The sequence below is a fragment of the Phoca vitulina genome, unplaced genomic scaffold (genome assembly GCF_004348235.1).
Source record: "Phoca vitulina isolate PV1807 unplaced genomic scaffold, GSC_HSeal_1.0 scaffold63, whole genome shotgun sequence".
In the NCBI taxonomy this organism is placed as follows: domain Eukaryota; kingdom Metazoa; phylum Chordata; class Mammalia; order Carnivora; family Phocidae; genus Phoca; species Phoca vitulina.
This window is the reverse complement of record NW_022589766.1, coordinates 8,735,611-8,753,523: the sequence shown is the minus strand read 5'-3', so window position 1 is coordinate 8,753,523 and position 17,913 is coordinate 8,735,611. Positions and strand designations below refer to the sequence as shown.

The following is a 17,913-nucleotide window of genomic DNA, read 5'->3' as shown; positions in this document are numbered from 1 at the left end:
GTTGCATTTTCAGTAAGCTCCCAGGTGGTGCCATGCTGCGGGATGAGGGCCTGTCTGGGCAGAGCAGAGCTCCAGGGTGGTGCTTCCCAAACTAGCCTGCACATTGCCATCCCCCAGGGAGTTTCAGGAGCTAAGGATGCCACTCCCAGAGAGCTGATGGGGCCTGGGGTATGGCCTGGGCTGGAGAATTTTTGAAAGGCAGTCCCCTACCCCCACCGCCAGGATTCTAATGTGTAGCCAGTGTGGGAACCATTGTTCTAGGGGACCCTGCCCTCTACTTCCTCATCCCTGATCTGTCTCTGCTAATGCACAGTCCCCATCAGCATTTAAACTGATTCAGGGTCTTAAAACTTAAATGATTTAAAAAGGAAGAGGAGGAAAGGAAAGAAACTCCAAAAACTTTCCTTCAATCCAGCATCGCTGGTCCCCTGCACCCCCGGCCGCTCCTTTGGGGCACAGCGTCCTAAAACCCCGCCTGCATGCATTGTGGGCAGATCGTGCCTGCCTCTCCTGAGTGTGGTCACCCCCCTCCCCGAGCGCCCCCCCCCGGCGCCCCCCCCCCCCCCCCCCCCCACTGGGCCCATTACCTGTCGTCCTCCCCCAGCCAGCCCTTCGGGCGCCCCTCTGACCACGGAGTCCATGCCTGCTGTCTCCCTTGTGCTGCTTCTCAGGCTCCGCCTCCCTGGCCCCATTGCTACCTCACTTTCTCTTTCCTGCCGTGTTTCTGGTCCTCCCCGAGGGTCTGTCCTCGCCTGCTCCGTACTGTGCATTCCCCCTGGCGTCAGCCACCGCTTCCGTGCTGCTGACTCTTGTGTCTCTGTCCCTGACCTGGACCTCTCGTTCTGAGCCACAGTCCCTTCCCTCCCACGACAAACTGGACATCTCCATGTGGACACCTCCCCGGCTGCTCCAACTTCAGTCCTAAAGGGAACTCAGCCACTTTGCTTCTACACGTGCCCCCCAGCCCGTCTCCCCCATCCCCGCGAACACTCTTCCTTGTGTCCTGTGGCCCAAGTCACAGGTCTGGGTGTCAGCCTTGTTCTTTCCTCCCCCCACCTTCCCAAGTCAAACAGCCCCCAAGTCCCGGTGCTGCTGCCTCCTTCGTGCACGCAGCACCCAGGTCTTTGCTGAACGCTGAACTTTCAGCTTAGAAAAAAATTGACGTCATTTCTCTGCTCACGCTGCCCCCTTCCTCTGGGGAGGAAATGTGGTTACTGCTAACTAAGAAGTCCAGCGCGGGGTGGAAGGAGGTGAGGCTGGCCGAGCAGGGCCACCTGGGAAGGAAGGACAAGGTGCAAACGGAGCTGAGGAGGGTGGTGGCGGTGGTGCTGGGGAGAAATGGAGGGACTTGGCCTGTCCCTTTTCTCCATTCCGCCCCCCACCTCCCGCCTGAGAGCACCATCAGCACCTGGCTGTCTGCAGTCCCCTCCCACTGCTCCCCGTCTCCAGCCTTGCTCTGCCAGACCCATTCGCCACCAGTGAGATGCTCTCAAAGTGCAGACGTCGCCACGTCACGCTTTGCTCAGAACGCATCCGTTGCATCCCATCACTTCAAAGTCCGACCTCCTCCACAGCGGCCCCCAAAACCCTCTGTGGTCTGTTTCTTCCTCTCTGCTCCCGCTCACTTCCCCTCTGCCATCCCCCGAGTACATTCGTTTGTGCGTGCACACGGCTCGGCCTCCCGCAGCGCCACTCCTGGCACGGACAGTCTCCCCTCGCTCTTCCCTGGCTTGTGCCAGGGGGCCCCAACCCCACTCACTCTCTGGTTTGTCTAGATAGCCTCCACCTTTCCTTCCAGATACCAGCTTCCGTGTGACCACCTTGGGGACCTCTGACCTGACTAGCAAGGGCACACACCTCTGAGATGCTCCCACAGCCCCCGCGTGCCCCCCCCCCACGTCCACACAGGGCTGCGATGGCTTGTTTCATTACCTTCCTCTGTTGTTCAGAAGCTCACCGTCCATCATTCCCCACATTGGGCACAATGCCTGGCACAGAGTAGGTGCTCAATAAATATCTGATGAATAAAGGCGTGACCAGGCCCCAGAATCAGATGATTCTTTTGAGATTGGGGTGGTCAGGAGTGGTATTTTGACTGCAGAATCAGTCAAAGAGAGATTTGTGGGTAAGTAGACTCAGAGCCCCAGTGGTGAATTATTAGCAACACACTGTGTGTTCATGTAGCCTTGTTTTTAATGAAAAGTAAAAACACCCCCAAATTCCATTTTCAAGTGAAAACACAAATCCTCTGTGTCGTTACCACACCATTGTGAGCTATTGCTCCGTGTTTCCATAGCTCTGTCTGGAGCTCTAGAAATCTCCCATGGCTAATTTCTCCAGCGCCCTCAGGAGAGACGTGGGCACAGTGTGCGCTTTTGTCCCTCAGCCTTGTTCCTGTCTCTGACCCTCGGCTGTGCTTTTGTCTTTGTGTCTCCCCCCTGCCCCGCGTCCCCCCAGCATCGAGAGCAGACTGGACCTGAGGAAGAATTTGCAGTGCCAGAGCTTCAAGTGGTACCTGGAGAACGTCTATCCAGAGCTCAGGTACCCGCTCCACCTTCTGAGCCTCTGCTGGCTTGTCAGGAGCGGTGCGAGGGATGGCAGTTCCCGGGGAGCAGCATAGCGCAGCTGCTGGGGCTTGAGTCCCGGGCGCGACCTGAGGTGATGCTGTCGCCGCGCCCGGCTCCATCTGCCGTTGGTGGCTCCCGGGTCTCTCCTCGCTGCCTTGTTCCTGGTTGCAGCCCCCCACCCCTGGCGGAATGCCCCTGTCATCCTCAAAACCCTGTCTCCACCTCTCCAGCGGCTGGTGTCACTCAGCCAAGGAGCAGCTGGTTCTCATCTCTCTGTGGCTTTCCTCCAGAATCCCCAGCGATTCCTCCATCCAGAAGGGCAGTATCCGACAGAGGCAGAAGTGCCTCGAGTCTCAAAGGCAGAAAAACACAGACACCTACAACCTCAGGCTAAGCCCCTGTGTCAAGAACAAAGGCGAGGACGTAAAATCCCAGGTACGTAAGCGGCTGGGGATGTGAGAACATGTACGGGCCTCAGCCTCTGCCCCCTGCTGTTGTAGGACACCCGGTGTCCAGTTATAGCCAGAGCCCACCAACAGAGCAGGAGAAGTATGATTTCCCCTCCCTCTGAGACCGGGGTCACTCCACGGGTTTCCAAATGGGTCTGGTTTCTCCGAAAGAGGGGCAGTTTAGCAGGCGACGTCGTGCCTTTAGGAAATCGCCGTTAAATTAGCAGGATTTGATGAGTACGTCCATGGCGTCCAGCCTGCTTGCAGGAAGTGGGGGCTGGGTCAGGCAGCTCAGGTGCAGCCGCTACCTGGAAAACGTGAAGGGCAGACGGAGAAAGGCGTGCCTCTGGGTGATGCTGCTCCAGGGTGGCAAGCCCGCCCCGAGTCTCCCCGCGGCTCTAACCCGGACTTCCAGGTGGGCACATCCCATCCGGCAAAACCGTCACCATTGTCCGCCCCCGCCGCCCCCACCCCGTCCTGTCCTCAGCAGGCCTGCACTCCACCTCTGCTATCTCCTGCCTCGCCCAGGTCTGCAGGAAGCCTGGGAGTCCGTGCTCACAAAGGTTGCCTCGTGCCTCAGTCCATTCATCAACGTAGCACGCCCACGTTCTGTGGGTCTGTGTTCTTCCCTCTGAGGATGGAACTCTTTTAAAGGTCGCTGGCAAATCCGCAGCCTGTCTCTCCCTCTGTCACACTTGCGTGCTGGATACGTTACAGCACATCCAGCTCGTGGCTTCCTCCTGGCTCCCTCCAAGCGCTGCCTGATCCGGATTCTCCTGCATTCCTGTTCTTTCTGTCTCTTTTCTTTGCTGGCTCCCCTGCTCCACTTTCGTGTGCTCCTGGTGAGTATTCATGAAGGTTCTTAGGTCATTGTTCTTGTCTCTGGAAATGGTGTCTTGGAGATTTTATCCAAGCTTCCAGCTTTGGCCCCATCCTCTCTTTCATTGATGCACAAATTCTAGTTTTCTTCCCTCCTGGAACTCATCCATTCACTCCATAAACATCTCTGTTCTCTGCTAACTGCGAAGACACTGAGATGAATGGCTAGGTTGCAGGTCTCCATGGTCCCTCAAGGGATCTAATGCAAGAAGAAGCAAGTAAGCAGCTGTTCTGTTATAATCTCTGTCCTGGATGGAGTTCAGTCCAGGCTGCTCTAGAAGCACCAAGGGACGGTCTGCGCCGTATGCATGATGAGAGTCAGGGACGTCTTGCCAGAGGACTCGAAAATGAGCTGCACCCTGAGAGAGGAGTAGAAATAGGCCATGTGAGGAAGGGGAGAAGGAACAGCCCAGGAAGCAGAGCACGCGGGAAGGCCTGGGCTGTGGCTGGGTGACCAGCATGAGCCCACAGCCGCCGCAGAGTCGTCTATGGTTCTAGTAGACAGAGGGCTACAAGCAGCTGCCAGGCCCACAGCCACGTCCCTGTCCCATTCCTTCTCTCCGTGTCACTGCCCTCTCCCAGGCTCCACGGCTCCAATCCCAGCCGTCTGCCCTGGCTCCGCCTTCTCCTGGCCCCCATTTCTGCAAGTCCCTGTGCCTTCTCCCGTCAAATAGCTCCTCTTGGACCCTGCCTTCTCTCCTCCATGCCCGATCAGCCTTCCTCTGCTGTGGCACCGTTGATGTCTTGCGCTAGATGGTTCTCTGTGTGGGGGGCTGTCCTGTGCTCTGAGGCCTGCCCAGCAGCATCCCCGGCCTCTGCCCGCCAGGAGCACCCCACACAAGCCAGTCGTGACAATGGAGCTGTCTCCAGGCTGTCCCGAACACCCCTGGGGCATAAAACTACCCAGATTGGGAACCACTGTGTTAGGTTAGGGCCATAGCCTCCAGTCCCTGCCCCCTCGTCCCCCCCGCCGACGTGTCACCATCAGACCATTGTTCTCCACCTCAATACAGCCTTCGATGCTCCCTGCTGCCTGCCGCGGAAACCCGCACCCATAGCCGGGGGTTTGAGGCATCGCAACACCGGCCTCCAACTCGCAGGGACCTTTCCCAGACCCGTCTCTCTGCTCCAGCAGGACACGGGAAGGGCTGCCTGAGTTAGACAGGAAAAGGGAAAGCAAGCAGAAGTGTCGATTTTGCTTTAGGTACAGCAGCCGGGCTGGGAATGACATAGTTTGCTCAAGCGGCATTTTGTAAAATGATGTGAATAGGTGAGGCGCATCCCTCTCTTCTGAATCTGCGTGTGGGTGCTGTTCGTAGGGGATCCCAATGGCCAGAATGTTGTCACCCCCCCTTTCCGTGGGACAGGAGCTTGCTCGACCTGTCTTCAGCGAAGCAGCGGCTTTTCTGGTACTTAATGTCTTTGGCTGCATAAGGAAGTGGGAGGAGGGGAGCCATAGGATCTCTGGGTCTTGAGGAGGGGCTCTCCAATCTCTTAAAGATTGCCAGGCCTTTATTTGACTGGAGAGTAATAGTACCTATTCCAGCTGACCTTCCAATGGCACGAGAAAGGGGTGGAAAAGCAGTCATCTGTGGGAAACTAACGGTGATCATAGTAACAGTCTTCAAGTGAGCGAAGAGTTCTTTCTAGAAGCTAGTGCCAAGCTATCACTCCTTCTCGCTTTGGAGGGAACAGTTGGTTTGTGTAGCAGCAGTGTGAATTCGGGGAAAATGGAGGAAGACTCTAAGATCGATGTTCCACCTGCTTCCACAGAGGACAGTGAGAGCCCACAGTGCTCCCGGCCCCAGGCTGCGTGCAGGGGACAGGGCGGGGCTGGGCTGGATTAGCCTCAGCCCCCTTCTAGAGCGGTCCATGGCCAACAGCAGAAAACGTCCAAGTTTTCTGAAGGTGTAAACCCACTTTAGACAGATAGAAATCTACATAATTATTGCAGCTGGAATAATCCCCAAGTGTGCGTGCGTGTGTGTGCGTGCACGTGCGTGTGTGTGGGCCATACACCCTTGAAGGACTGACCTATGTTACCTTTCTCGTCCTTTCGGTAGCTTTCCCTCCTTCCTGCGTAAGAAAGACAGTCCTGTCCTTCTGCTCGCCAACCCTTTCTGCTAATGCGTTAGGGCATCCAGGGGTTCTCTCCTCTGACCTTGCTCTGCTCCTTCGCCTCTCCTACATTTCATTTCTCCTCTTGCGCTGCCTCTTGGCCTGTCCAGACAGGGTCACGTCTGCCCCTCCCGCCCCTTCCCGTGACTCATTCCGCCCTCTCTCCAGCCACCTCCTCTTCTGCCTGGGGGAGGCCGTATCAAGGAAGGGACGCAAGAGCCCTGTTGAGGAGGTATTACTATTATCCTCATTTTACAGATGAAACCAGGGCCTGGAGAGATTATCCAAGGTCCTAGACAGTAGGCCCCTCCTTGACATGGATAGGAACTGGGGAAGAGTGTGAATGGAGGCCCACATTCTGGGCTCCACACCAGAGCCGGGGGCACACACAGCCCTGGCTTCCAGCCTGGGCCTGCTCCCCTTTACTTCCTGCCGTGGCTCTGTTTCCCGCCCCCACTCCCAGCCTGCATATCCACCTCGGTCACTACCCTCTAAACGTTCCCCTTTGGGCCCAGCTGTGTGCAGTAGGGACTCAGTATACCCTTGGGAGGACTGACCCAGGGTAAGATCTACACAGATCCTGAAATCAGGTTCAGGCCATTTGGGTGGAGGATCCCAGGGTTCCAGATATCTGGAGTAAAAGAAGACCAGCGGGTTCGAGCCAAGAGTTCAGATTTGTGCTTCCAGCTGGTCACACATTCTCCAGCAGTGTATCCCCCAGCACATGGGTGCCCTCATTGTTGAAAGGAGACAATCAGAGCATGGTTGTCCTCTGCCTTGGATGAGGGCTCACATCTCTGCCCCACCCCCGGCCCATCTATCCTTCCCCCTGCCTGCCTTCTCTTTCTTGGCCAGCTTGTCAACCTTGGGAACAAAATGTTTAATCTTGGTGTGTACTGAAGATGTCGGCAGGTTGATGCCTTGGGTGAAGGACAAGAGAAATACATCATCTGTTTGCAAACGTGCAAAGCCCAAGAAGCCTCCAGGTTAATGAGTTTCCTCTTAGCTTTATTGGATTCTCTAGAAAAATACTTGTGTGAAAGATGGAAGGAAGACAGAGGCACAAATCACACTGCTGTCCCAATTTAAAGAAAGGGAGAAAAACGGAAAAATTTTTCACTGTGTCCATCTACCTGTGTTCCGGGCAGTTTGGGCCACTGGCTTGTGAAGGATGCATGTACACAGCTGGACGCTCAGGTGGGCGAGAGAAGGTGAGCGCTCTTCCCCACACCTGCACTGCCCTTGGCAGGTGGGCCGGGACTCCAGGGCTCGGCAGCAGGCCCCAACAACAAATGTCCTGGGAGTAGGTTTTTAATCACATGCATATGAAGTGTATCCTGACAGCTTGGGGTGAAGTGACAGGAGGGACCGGAAATAAAAGACCCCAACAGTGAGTCCAGCGAAGATCCCAGTCAAAGGCGGGGAGCGTGTCTCTGAGCCCACCAGGTCACCCTGCTGCCGCTGGTCACCAGGGAGAGGCAGAAGTCTGTGTCCGTGTGGCTGAGGGTGTCCCCAGCACAGCCAGTCGGTGCCTTTTTGTGATCCTTCGGCATCCGGGTGCACTGAGAGGCTGGCTGAACTGAAGTGTGGCTTGCGCCCACTTGTTCGTTGCAGACACTGTGTCCGAAGAGGGCTTCAGGGGTGTGTGTGGCCTTCAATGTGGCCCTAGATGCTCTCAGCTCAGATCCGGTCTCACCAAAGAGGCCCCACGTTCATAGTCAACCCTGTGGTCTGCTCCTGGCGTTGCCCAGAGTGACCCCTGATCTCTGTTCCCTTCCATAGAGTCATACCTGCCTCCAAGCATCACCTTGAGGATGAACAGACTGACTGTGAAGCCTCGAGAACCAGAGGCCCTTAGAAATGAGCTAGTTTGCCCACCTAACCACAACATAACCCGCAGCGCCGCTCGGCATTTGCAGTCTCTTCCCCATTGTGTGTAGTTCCCCACGCAGGAGAGTGCGTGGACGGGGAGCTCACCGCCATCAGTAACTGACTCGGGCTTCCGTGCTCGTGAAAACACAGCCCCTGCCTTCTCTCCAAGTGGGAGTGTTTGTCTTCTCACCCGACCATTGTTCCTCCCACGCGTCACCAAAATACCGTCCCCGGAGACTGCGCCGGAGCCAGCCACCGGCCTGCAGGTTCCACAGGCCTCATCTGGGTTAGTCATCCCCAGGCCCCATGAGCCATGTCCTGTTATCCCCGCCATCTCACAGATGGGGCGAGCGAGGCTGAGAGAGGCCAGTGCTACCCGGGTCATACACGAGTACTGGCGGGCCGGCTGCTTCCAGGGACCAGGCCCTTCACACTAGGCGAGGGTGTCTCAACCCCAGCACTGTTAGCGTTAATACCAGATAATTCTCTGTTGGGGCACTGTCCTGTGCACTGTAGGTGCTTGCCATCATCCCTGGCCCCACCCACTGGGTACCAGTAACAACCTCCCCCCCCCAGTCATAGTCATCAAAAAGTGCTTCCAGACACTGCCACATGGTGGGTGGGTGGATGGATGGATGGATAGAAGATAGATAGACAGATAGACAGACAGATAGATAGATAGATAGATAGATAGATAGATAGATAGATAGGAGCAAGATCAGCCCAGTAGAGAGCTGCTACCCCAGGCTGGTTGCTTCTTGCCTACTAGTGGTGGTCCTGGGCCATTCCTAGGTCAGCCCTGTGCCTGGGCCCTGACTCCTCTCATGCCTGCCTCTTTCAGAACTTGGATCCTTTAGACATGTCCTCTTAAGACCATCTTTCTTCTCTGCTGCTCCATCCAGTACTAGACCGTGAACCCCAGGCTGGGTGCTGCGGCCTATTTCATCCCAGGCCTCGGGGCTGCGGCCAGCTGGGCATTGCCCAGAGAGAAGTCTACTGCCCCCACCTGCCAGGCCGCTCCCTTCTCTGCACGCAGGGGCTGTCCTCCAGAGACTCCCGCTAAGCACAGAAGGTTGTGAGGCTGTCCAGCCTGGACCCCCCCCATCACCAGTTCCCCTCTTCCAGGGCAGGAGCAAAGGGGCTAGAGGGCCAGGAGTGGACCTCCTCCTCCTCGGCCCCTTACTGGTCTATCTGTGAGGGGGTGAGGCCGCCCACACCGTCTCTGGGTTACCTCCCGTGGGTATGGCCATGTCTGTGTGCCCTGGGGGTGGGGGCTGCGACTTGGCCAGACACCCCCAATAGAGCTGTCAGCACACAGCCCAGCGTGCACTGATCTCGGCCAGGCCAGCCTGAGCAACCCCTGCTACCTTCCCGAATCCATTTCTGACTCCAGGATTCATTTAATAAACCCATTCATCACCGGCCATTTTGGAAGCCTGACAGGCTGCAGAATGGGAATCGGAAAACCTCTCCTCGCTTCCTGCCCCACCTGCTTCTGTGTTCTGCTTCCCTCTCTCCTCTCTTGCAGATGTGGCCAGAGAGCTGTGTTCCTCTGAGAAATTGTGAGGCTGAATTATTTCAGTGCCAGTAAAGCACCAGTTAATGGAAAGTCCACTTAGTGTAAAGGCTTCGATCCCTTGTCTGTGCATGTGTGCATTCTCCCCCTGGGGATCTTAAGGTGATTTCCTCCAAGCCCAGCCCCAGCCGGGTGCCATCTGCGTTCTTTCCCGAAAGGCGTGAGTGGGTGGGACATCTCAGATGTCGAAAGAAGCACCACTCCTCTCCCACCCCCACACCACCCCCAGCACGTCCAGTTTTTAAAGCCCCTAGGATATTATAAAAGAAGCAATGCCAAAATGAGCTTTTTAGAAATTGTGGTATATCTCAAGTTTTATGTTTAATTAATTAATGCTTTTAACGTAAAAAAATACAAAGTCAGTGTATTGTAGTAATCAAAATAATTACAGGATTTATTTTTTAAATGCTAATTCACGGTTCATAGCAGCTAGTGTGGGTGGGTAATGGGCCAGAGGGATGGACCTTATCTTCTTTCCACATCGCTGACCGTCTGTTTAGCCTCATTTCTCGACAATGGCAGAAATCTAAAGCTGAGGCCAGTTGTATGGCGGGCCTGGGCAGCAGTTCCCTGGCAGCCCTGCCCTTGGGCTTGGGCCTGGGCTTCAGGCCTTTCTCTCCTCTCCCCATGTGGAATTCTTTGGACACGCACCCAAGACCAGCTCCCACCTCCTAGATCACACTCCAGAGGTCCGGAGCCCCAGAACCCCCATCCAGATGGCCCTAACCTGACATCAGGACCTGCATGGATCTCCCAAGGGTAGACTGTGTCCCTAGCACACACCTAGGCCCAAGGGGGGGCCCTGTAAAGGGGAGTGACCAAGTGAGCATGGATATGCAGACAGGGGAGTGGATGATGGGGGATGGCAGAGCCAGGGTGGGAAGAAGAGGGGAGCAGGCCCAGGAAGCTAGCTCTGTGTGCCCCGCTCTGATGTGGAGTCCGTAGAATGTGGGACTCCATTCATACTCTTCTCCAGTGCCTGTCCGCATCAGGGAGGGGCCCGCTCTCTCAGCTGCCCCCTCCCTAGTCCCCTACGTGGGGTGTGATCTTCGTTCCCCTTCTCATAGGGGCTGCCAGTGGGAACTGGCCAGCTCTCTGCTGTCGAAGTGGGGGTGATCCTGAGTTTTCATATTTACAACGTGGAAGAGGGATCTCAGCGACAGACATTACCTGTGATTAAACTGGGGTAGAGGGAGCCGGGACCCTGGCAGCAGCAACAACAAAGGCGCTACAGAGAGTCGGTCGGAGAGAGGTGCATGACTTCTGCGAGGCTTTTGTCATGTAGAATGGGGACAATAATAATAATAGCTATCTAGTAGGATTCTTATGAAGACTAACGTCCTCTGTGCCAAGGCCCCAGGACAGTGCCTAGCACATAGTAAGTCCTCAGGAAATATTGGCCGTCAGTAACAGGGTCGTGATTACTGCATCACCCCTGTGCATACAGACATTTTTCCCTTTCAGCTAATCCTGGAGGGAAGCAAATGGCATGCATAGTATGGTGATGTTCAAGGCCAAGGAGAACTTCTTGATACGTCCCAAGGAGTACATTTCATTACATTTAGTATTAAAAAATTTAAATATATATAGATCTAGAAATAGATGGGAGAGTATAAAGAGCCCCTGTAGCCACCCCCAGGCTTCAAGAATTCTTTTTTTTTTTTTTAAGAGTTTATTGATTTATTTGAGAGAGAAAGAGAGAGAAACAGCATGAGAGGGGAGAGGGTCAGAGGGAGAAGCAGGCCCCCTGCTGAGCCAGGAGCCCAATGTGGGACTCGATCCCGGGACTCCAGGATCATGACCTGAGCCAAAGGCAGTCGCTTAACTGACTGAGCCACCCAGGCGTCCTATTTTTTTTTTTTTTTAAAGATTTTATTCCCAGGCTTCAAGAATTCTTAACGCACTGCCTGTCTTTTACCAATCTGTATTTCCATCCCCACCCCACCCCGCCCCAGGGAGTGCCTTCTGGTCTAGGTCTTCTCCCAACACCGGCAATTTGAAAAGGGACATGAGAATCCACACGCAGGACCCTAGAGGGACAGTGGCTCCCCCTGGGCTGGTGGCCCTATCCAGGTATCAGGGACAGGGAAAGTCCCAGATCAGGAGAGGCAGGGTTCTGCATCCAGGTGACCTGGTGAGGCAGCAGAAGGACCCAAGCCTTTGGGCAAGGAGGGGAACAAGCCAGGGCATGGAAAGACACCGAAGATGTCACCAGATGGCAGAAGTCAGGAGGGGTGCCAGGGCCAGGAGGGGGCTGCCGTGAGCTAGGGAAGGTGCAGGACAAGGAGCACATGAACACCGGCTCAGCTTACGGGACACGTGGTCCTAGAGCAGGGGACCGGCCAGCTAACGGATCCTTGATTCATTCTCAGGCCAAGGAGAAGTAGCTGACAAGCAGCCCAGTCCAGAGGCTGGGGGTCAGCTGGTCAGCAGGTGTGGAGTGGCGAAGGGGTCCAGCCCTTGACGGGTCCTCTCTGCAGCTCCCCCCAGGGCATCCAATTCACCAGTCACCTTCTTTGCCCAGTGATGAGGCCCCTACTTCACAGCCTGGGAAGGACCTCTTGGAGGCTCACATTTTCGTTCCTCTGACCTAAGAACTCGAAGTGGTTTGAGCTCCTTCAGCAGCTCCTTGCTCTCTGATTTCCGGCATTTCGTGGAATAACCGAGAAACATTCCTTGTGATGACCCTCAAATGGAATGGCCCTTTCCTCTCCCCAGCCTCCTTGTCTGTTCGCTTTTTCAGTGTCCCTCCCGGCAGGGGCTCTGGGGCCCAATGATCTGTTCCCCTGGAGTGCTGGAGTGCACACACCTGTGGGGACCATTTTCTGTCTCGTGACCTGCTGTCCTTCTGCTCTTCTTCCACTCCCTCCCTCGGCACACTCCCTGTTCCCTTCATCCCGCCATCTGTCCTTTTCAAAGAAGGGACATTCTAAAGACAGCTGGAGATGGCCTGGGACATTCTAAAGACAGCTGGAGATAGCTGCAGTGTCAAGTGTGGGGAATAGATACGGATCCAAACAGAGAAACTAGAGACCACATGGCTGGGCTGGGGTGTCGTTGAGGCTGCCCCACCTCAAGCCTCCCAGAGGTGGCCTGCATGCCCAGGCCAGTCCCCTTCCCAGGTGTGGAGATGGAGACTTCAGGGGGGCAGGACCTGGGAGTCTCTGACTAGTGGGTCCCATTTTCCAAGGTGACTTTGTTGATGGTCTGTTCCTGCTCGGACCTCCAGTGCTTTTTACCAAGCTGTGCTAATTCTCACACGGTCCCAGACACGTCCCAGACCTGTCCCACCATGCTTCCAAGGATCCTGATGTGAACCTTCTGGCCTCTTCCCCTCCAGATATGGGCCTTCACATACACCCAGCAGATCCTCCAGGAGGAGCTGTGCCTGTCTGTCATCACCATGTTCCCTGGTGCCCCGGTGGTTCTCGTCCTCTGCAAGAACGGAGATGACAAACAGGTGAGTGCTCAGTGGGTGCACCGGGGCGTCTCCACCTTCAGTGACGGGACTGCCTGTGTGGGTCCCAGTCTCATGTGCAAGACCAGGGAGAACCTCTAGAAGCAGAGGGGCTGATCAGAAAGAGGCCCTTCTGGTCAGGAGAGGAGAACAGGGGCACCAGCTGCGGCGGTCAGCTTGTCCCCGAATGTCGGCGGACCTGGCCGGGCCCCAGTGGGCACGCGCATCTTGTGCTCGCCCATCTAGCTCCAACTCCCACCTGGCATCCCAGAGCAGGAGAGCACTGGGACAAAGCCTTCAGGGCCGCAGGATGAGCAGCACTGGAATCTTGGCCTGCGGGGGGCCTTGGGCTCTGGCAGGATGTGCCCTCTGGATGCACCATGTGCCCCGTCGGGCCCACGCTGTTGACCACACGCAGTCTCCTGCCGATTGGGTGTTGGCGTTAGAGAGACGGACATCCAGATGCCCTTTGTATGGCTCACTAGCCATGGGACCCACGGCAGCTCACTGGACTTCGGTTCCTTCCTCTCTGAAATGGAGGTGAAGATGCCCACCGCACGAGGGAGTCACAGAAGTGCGCCCTGGTGCCTGCGCCGTGGTGGTTCCCCAAAACACGTTCATCCCCCCCTTCCTTATCATGTGAGGTAAAGTCTGGGGAGCAGCGGCACGAGACCCCCTTCTCTGATTGGGCCCTTCATGCGCTGAAGGGCTTTGGAGGAGCAGAGCCTGCTGGCATCGGGTGCTGCCCAGAAGCCTCTCTGCCCCCCTGTGCCCCATCCCCCCGCTCGCTCCCACATCTTCCTGACATGCAGACGCTGAGTGCTCGTCGTTTCTTTGGTTGCTCCCGTGACTCATATGCTTCATGTTCTCTGGCCTAGTGCTTGGAAAGTTATTGCCTTCTAATGATTCTCCTAGTGAACATACTGATTTTGCTTTTACTTTTTTATCCAAAACAAAAAACAAACAAAAAACAAAACAAAAAACCAACAGTAATACCTGGCAAAGCAATTAGTTGCAGTTTTATTCCTCCGTGAGACCATGAAGTCAAGTCTCTGGGTGACCCTAGCCATGTGGTGTAAACATGTCTGATTATTCTGGAACTCCTGATATTATTGATAGAACCTGGGCCCTTAGCCAGAGAATTCCGGTTCATGCTCTCTCCTCTCCGTCTTCTCAGCAATGGACCAAGACTGGTTCCCGCATCGAGCACATAGCCTCCCACCTCTGCCTAGACACGGACATGTTTGGTGATGGCTCTGAGAATGGCAGGGAAATCGTGGTCAACCCTTGTGAGTCATCACTTATGAGCCAGCACTGGGACCTGGTGAGCTCTTGAGGACCCGAGCCAGAATCAGTGGGACTGTGGGTGACGTTTCCCCGGATGACAAGCAGACTGGAAATCAGGCTACGAGCAGCCCACAGCTACTGCAGATGCTCTGAACTGGGAGGTGGAGGGAGAACCCCCCCGGACAGGAGCAGATGTCTCAGGGAGGATGGGGGAAGGGATTGTAAGCCAAGTGGGGCTCGAAGACAGATCCCACGTGTTCTCCATGCTGTTCCGTTCCAGTCCTGGCCCGGTCTGCCCCTCCCTGGAATCTGGGGAGAGAGCTCTCACGGGGAGTGTTTATGTTGTTCCCTTTCTTACAGAGGAGGCCAGAGAGAAAAGCTTTTTTGTCACAAGGCTGGGACTAAATTGAGAGAGAAAGAATGGAGGTTGTTTTCAAAACAAATAAAGGAACCTTAGAAGTTTTCTCTGTGCATCTCTTTATTTGTTTCTACTGTTAGCACAAACCTGAGCTGAGTTCTCCATTCAGAGGGGACACTGGCGGCCACAACAGGCTGTGTGACCTTAAATAGACACACAACTTCTCTGGCCCTTCATCTCCCAGTACATCACGTTGGGGAGCAGGAGCAGGTCCATGGTTCTTACCCAGGATTACAGTCTCTCACCCGGAGAAATCATGTCTGCTCAGGGCTCCAGGTTCCAGCTTCAGGGGATCCCGGTGGGGCCCAGGCTCCTCAGCTGATTCTGATGCCCCTCCCTGGCTGGAACTACTGCCCTAGATGTCTGTCTGGGCCCTCGTGGCTTTATAGTCTGTGGCCACTAGCTGGGAGTTTCTTTAATAAATCCCCAGTATGCCCTGGGAATTGGGTACTGTGTTTGTCCATGCTTATTAACTAAGGTTTAAGAAAAGAACCAAGCCAGGGGCATCTAGGTGGCTCAGTCGGTTAAGCATCTGCCTTTGGCTCAGGTCATGATCCCAGGGTCCTGGGATCGAATCCCATGTCAGGCTCCCTCCTCAGTGGGGAGTCTGCTTCTCCCTCTGCCCCTCCCCCACTCATGCTCATTTTCTCTCTCTTTCTCTTTCAAATAAATACATAAAAATCTTTAAAAAAAAAAGAAAAGAAAAGAAAAAAGAACCAATCCATATTGTTTTAAAAATTCCCAAAATAGGCCCATACCTTCTCTGCCGAGGTACATTCTCTGCAAGCTGTTTTGTAATGGTCTTACTTACGTACTGCTGAGTGACAAATTATCCCCCAGAACTTAGCTTAAAGCAACACACATTTGTTACCAAATGGTATCTATGGGCCAAGAATCTAGGCATGGATTCGCAGGGTCCCTGGCTTCAGAAGGACTGAAAAGGCTGCAGTCAAGGTGTTGTCAGGGGCTCTAGTCATCTCAAGGTTCAACCAGGAGGATCTGTCCCAGGCTCACTCAGTGGTTGTTGGCAGGATTTGGTTCTCACGGCCTGTTGTCCAGAAGCCACCCTCAGTTCCTTGCTATATAGGCCTCTCCAACATAACAGCTCACTTGACTGGAGCAAGCAAGCCCCAGGAGACGAGGGTGCCAGCAAGATGGAAGGTATAGTCTTTTAGAATCTAATCTCACAAGTTACCATCCATCACTTTTACCACCTTCTATGTGATAGAAGCAAATCACTAGGCTCAGCCCACACTTAACGGGAGGGAATTACACAAGAAAGCTGATGCCAGGAGGTGGGATCATTGGGAGCCATTTTGGATTCTGGCTGTCGCAGTAACTATTATGCCCTAAACAGGTGTCTGTCTCCCCTTCATCCAGAAAGACTTCAGTGAAGGCCATTGGTCAAGCCCATCATTACTGAGGACCACTGCAGGGGTAGGAAGTCAAGCGCTGAGTGTGCACACCCAGAATCTTCTCTGCAGGTTGTATTTGTGTATACAGTCTTCCTATTACTTTCTTTAGTTATGATTTGGCTCTTTTGTGGGGCTATTTCATTCCCTGCTGTGAAAAGGAGAGGAGGCCATGGGATAGATAAAGATGTCTGTTAAAGAAGAGGATCTGATGGCTCCTTGAGCTGTGTCCACAGGGTTTAAGCTGGCCTTGCAGAGAAGGAAAGACCAGATAGGTTTAGCAGCACCCTCTCTCCTGAGTCAGGGAAACAGGCACAGCACTAAGGGAACTCAAGGAGCTGATGTCCTCACCTGTTCTTGGTCTCCCTCTGTGGCCCTGCCTGTCCTTGAGCTCCCTGGGGGCAGCAAGGTCGTCTCTGCCTTATCCCCACCACTGGGCTGGGCACATCAAGCTCTCAGTGAATGTTTTCCTAAATGGATGATTGGAAAAACTATTCCTTGTCCAAGATGAAGTAACTTTACTCATATTTTACTACCCTTATAAATTCACAGAGTGTAGGTGGCTCTTAAGTCCCTTCTTGAACACCCAAGGACATGGGGAAGCATTGTCCCAGGAGGACAAACATTTTTTATCTGGGCTGCTTTGATGTGGCCAAAGAGCTAGCACTCAGCAATGCCATTGACTTCAGCAATCCTACTGACCTCCCTCTTACTAGTGAAAGGCCTTGGGATAATAAGGAAGCATGTGGACAGTAATCCTCTAATGGAGACATGGATGGTTCACATGTGAACTACAAGGCATGTGTCTTAAGGCTTCTGTAGCAGGTTGTAGGGATTATAACTCTGATGAGGCAAATGAATCATGACAGCCATGTAGAATGATCCATCCTCTATTCACTAAGCTGATGGTGGTGAAGCCAAAGCAAGAGTAATTTATGATTTGAAAGCAGAAATAGCAGTATTTCCAAACCTCCCCCAGCTCAGGACAATGCTGACGATGCCCTGACGGGACAGCGACCCGTTCTGGGACACCTCGGCCTGCAATCACACAGCAGAGTCAGTGTGGCCAGGCTTTACCTGGGGGTCAGGTCTTTGGGTGGATGCTGAATCAGAGCCCTCAGTCAACTTGATCACTGAGTTTGATGCCAAATTTTAGGAACCAGGAAGAGCTCACTCAGAAGACCACCAGTAGTTGGCAAATGACATCAACCTATGAAAACAGAAGGGATCTACACTCTTCATATTCGAAGGGCTCACATAATTGAGACCCCCAAACCAAGCTTGGGGTCACTACCCTGGAGCAGTCTCACCACACTGCCAGGTGAGGAGGTGGCCAGGTGTGGCAGAAGCCCCCTCACCTGGGATCACATCTGGCTAGTGGGCTCAGATACAAACAATAAGGGCTACTAAGGGAGCGCCTGGGTGGCTCAGTTGGTTAAGTGTCTGCCTTCAGCTCCGGTCATGATCTCAAGGTCGTGGGATCAAGCCCCACATCAGGCTCCTTGCTCAGTGGGGAGCCTGCTTCTCCCTCCCTCTCTGCCTTCTGCTCCCCCTGCTTGTACTCTTTCTCTCTTTGTCAAATAAATAAATGAATAAAGTCTTTTTTAAAAAAAATAAGGGTGGCTAAGTATTTAATGGTGTGGTGTGCAAATTAAGTGGGAGGGATTTTATACATATGTTTTTTATATATACTGGAAAGAAGAGAGGCAGGGGCTCTGGGCATGCTCAAGTGTCTGGATTAGAGTTGGAAGGATGATGATATCAAATGGATGGGAAGAAATGGGAGCTTTTGGGTAATTCTAGGAGCAGCATAGGTAGCCAAGCTGGGTGCCATATCGAATCTGAGCCTCGCTCTCTTGCCAGTTTGTTTCCTTATGT

At 54.2% G+C, this 17,913-nt stretch overlaps 1 protein-coding gene across 3 annotated transcripts in view; it reads left to right on the top strand.

Moving 5' to 3' along the window:
- The window catches only part of GALNT14 (polypeptide N-acetylgalactosaminyltransferase 14), a 220,113-nt gene that overhangs the window by 186,109 nt on the left and 16,091 nt on the right, over positions 1-17,913 (top strand). The window contains exons 12-15 of one of the 3 annotated variants that reach the window (XM_032391518.1): positions 2,458-2,541; positions 2,858-3,002; positions 12,802-12,921; positions 14,096-14,707. In XM_032391518.1, the coding sequence (XP_032247409.1) occupies positions 2,458-2,541; positions 2,858-3,002; positions 12,802-12,921; positions 14,096-14,254 (508 nt within the window). In that variant the 3' untranslated portion in view covers positions 14,255-14,707. Of the gene's footprint in view, positions 1-2,457; positions 2,542-2,857; positions 3,003-12,801; positions 12,922-14,095; positions 14,708-17,913 lie in introns of those variants that run through there. The other 2 variants (XR_004297810.1, XM_032391519.1) reach the window with 2 other exon arrangements.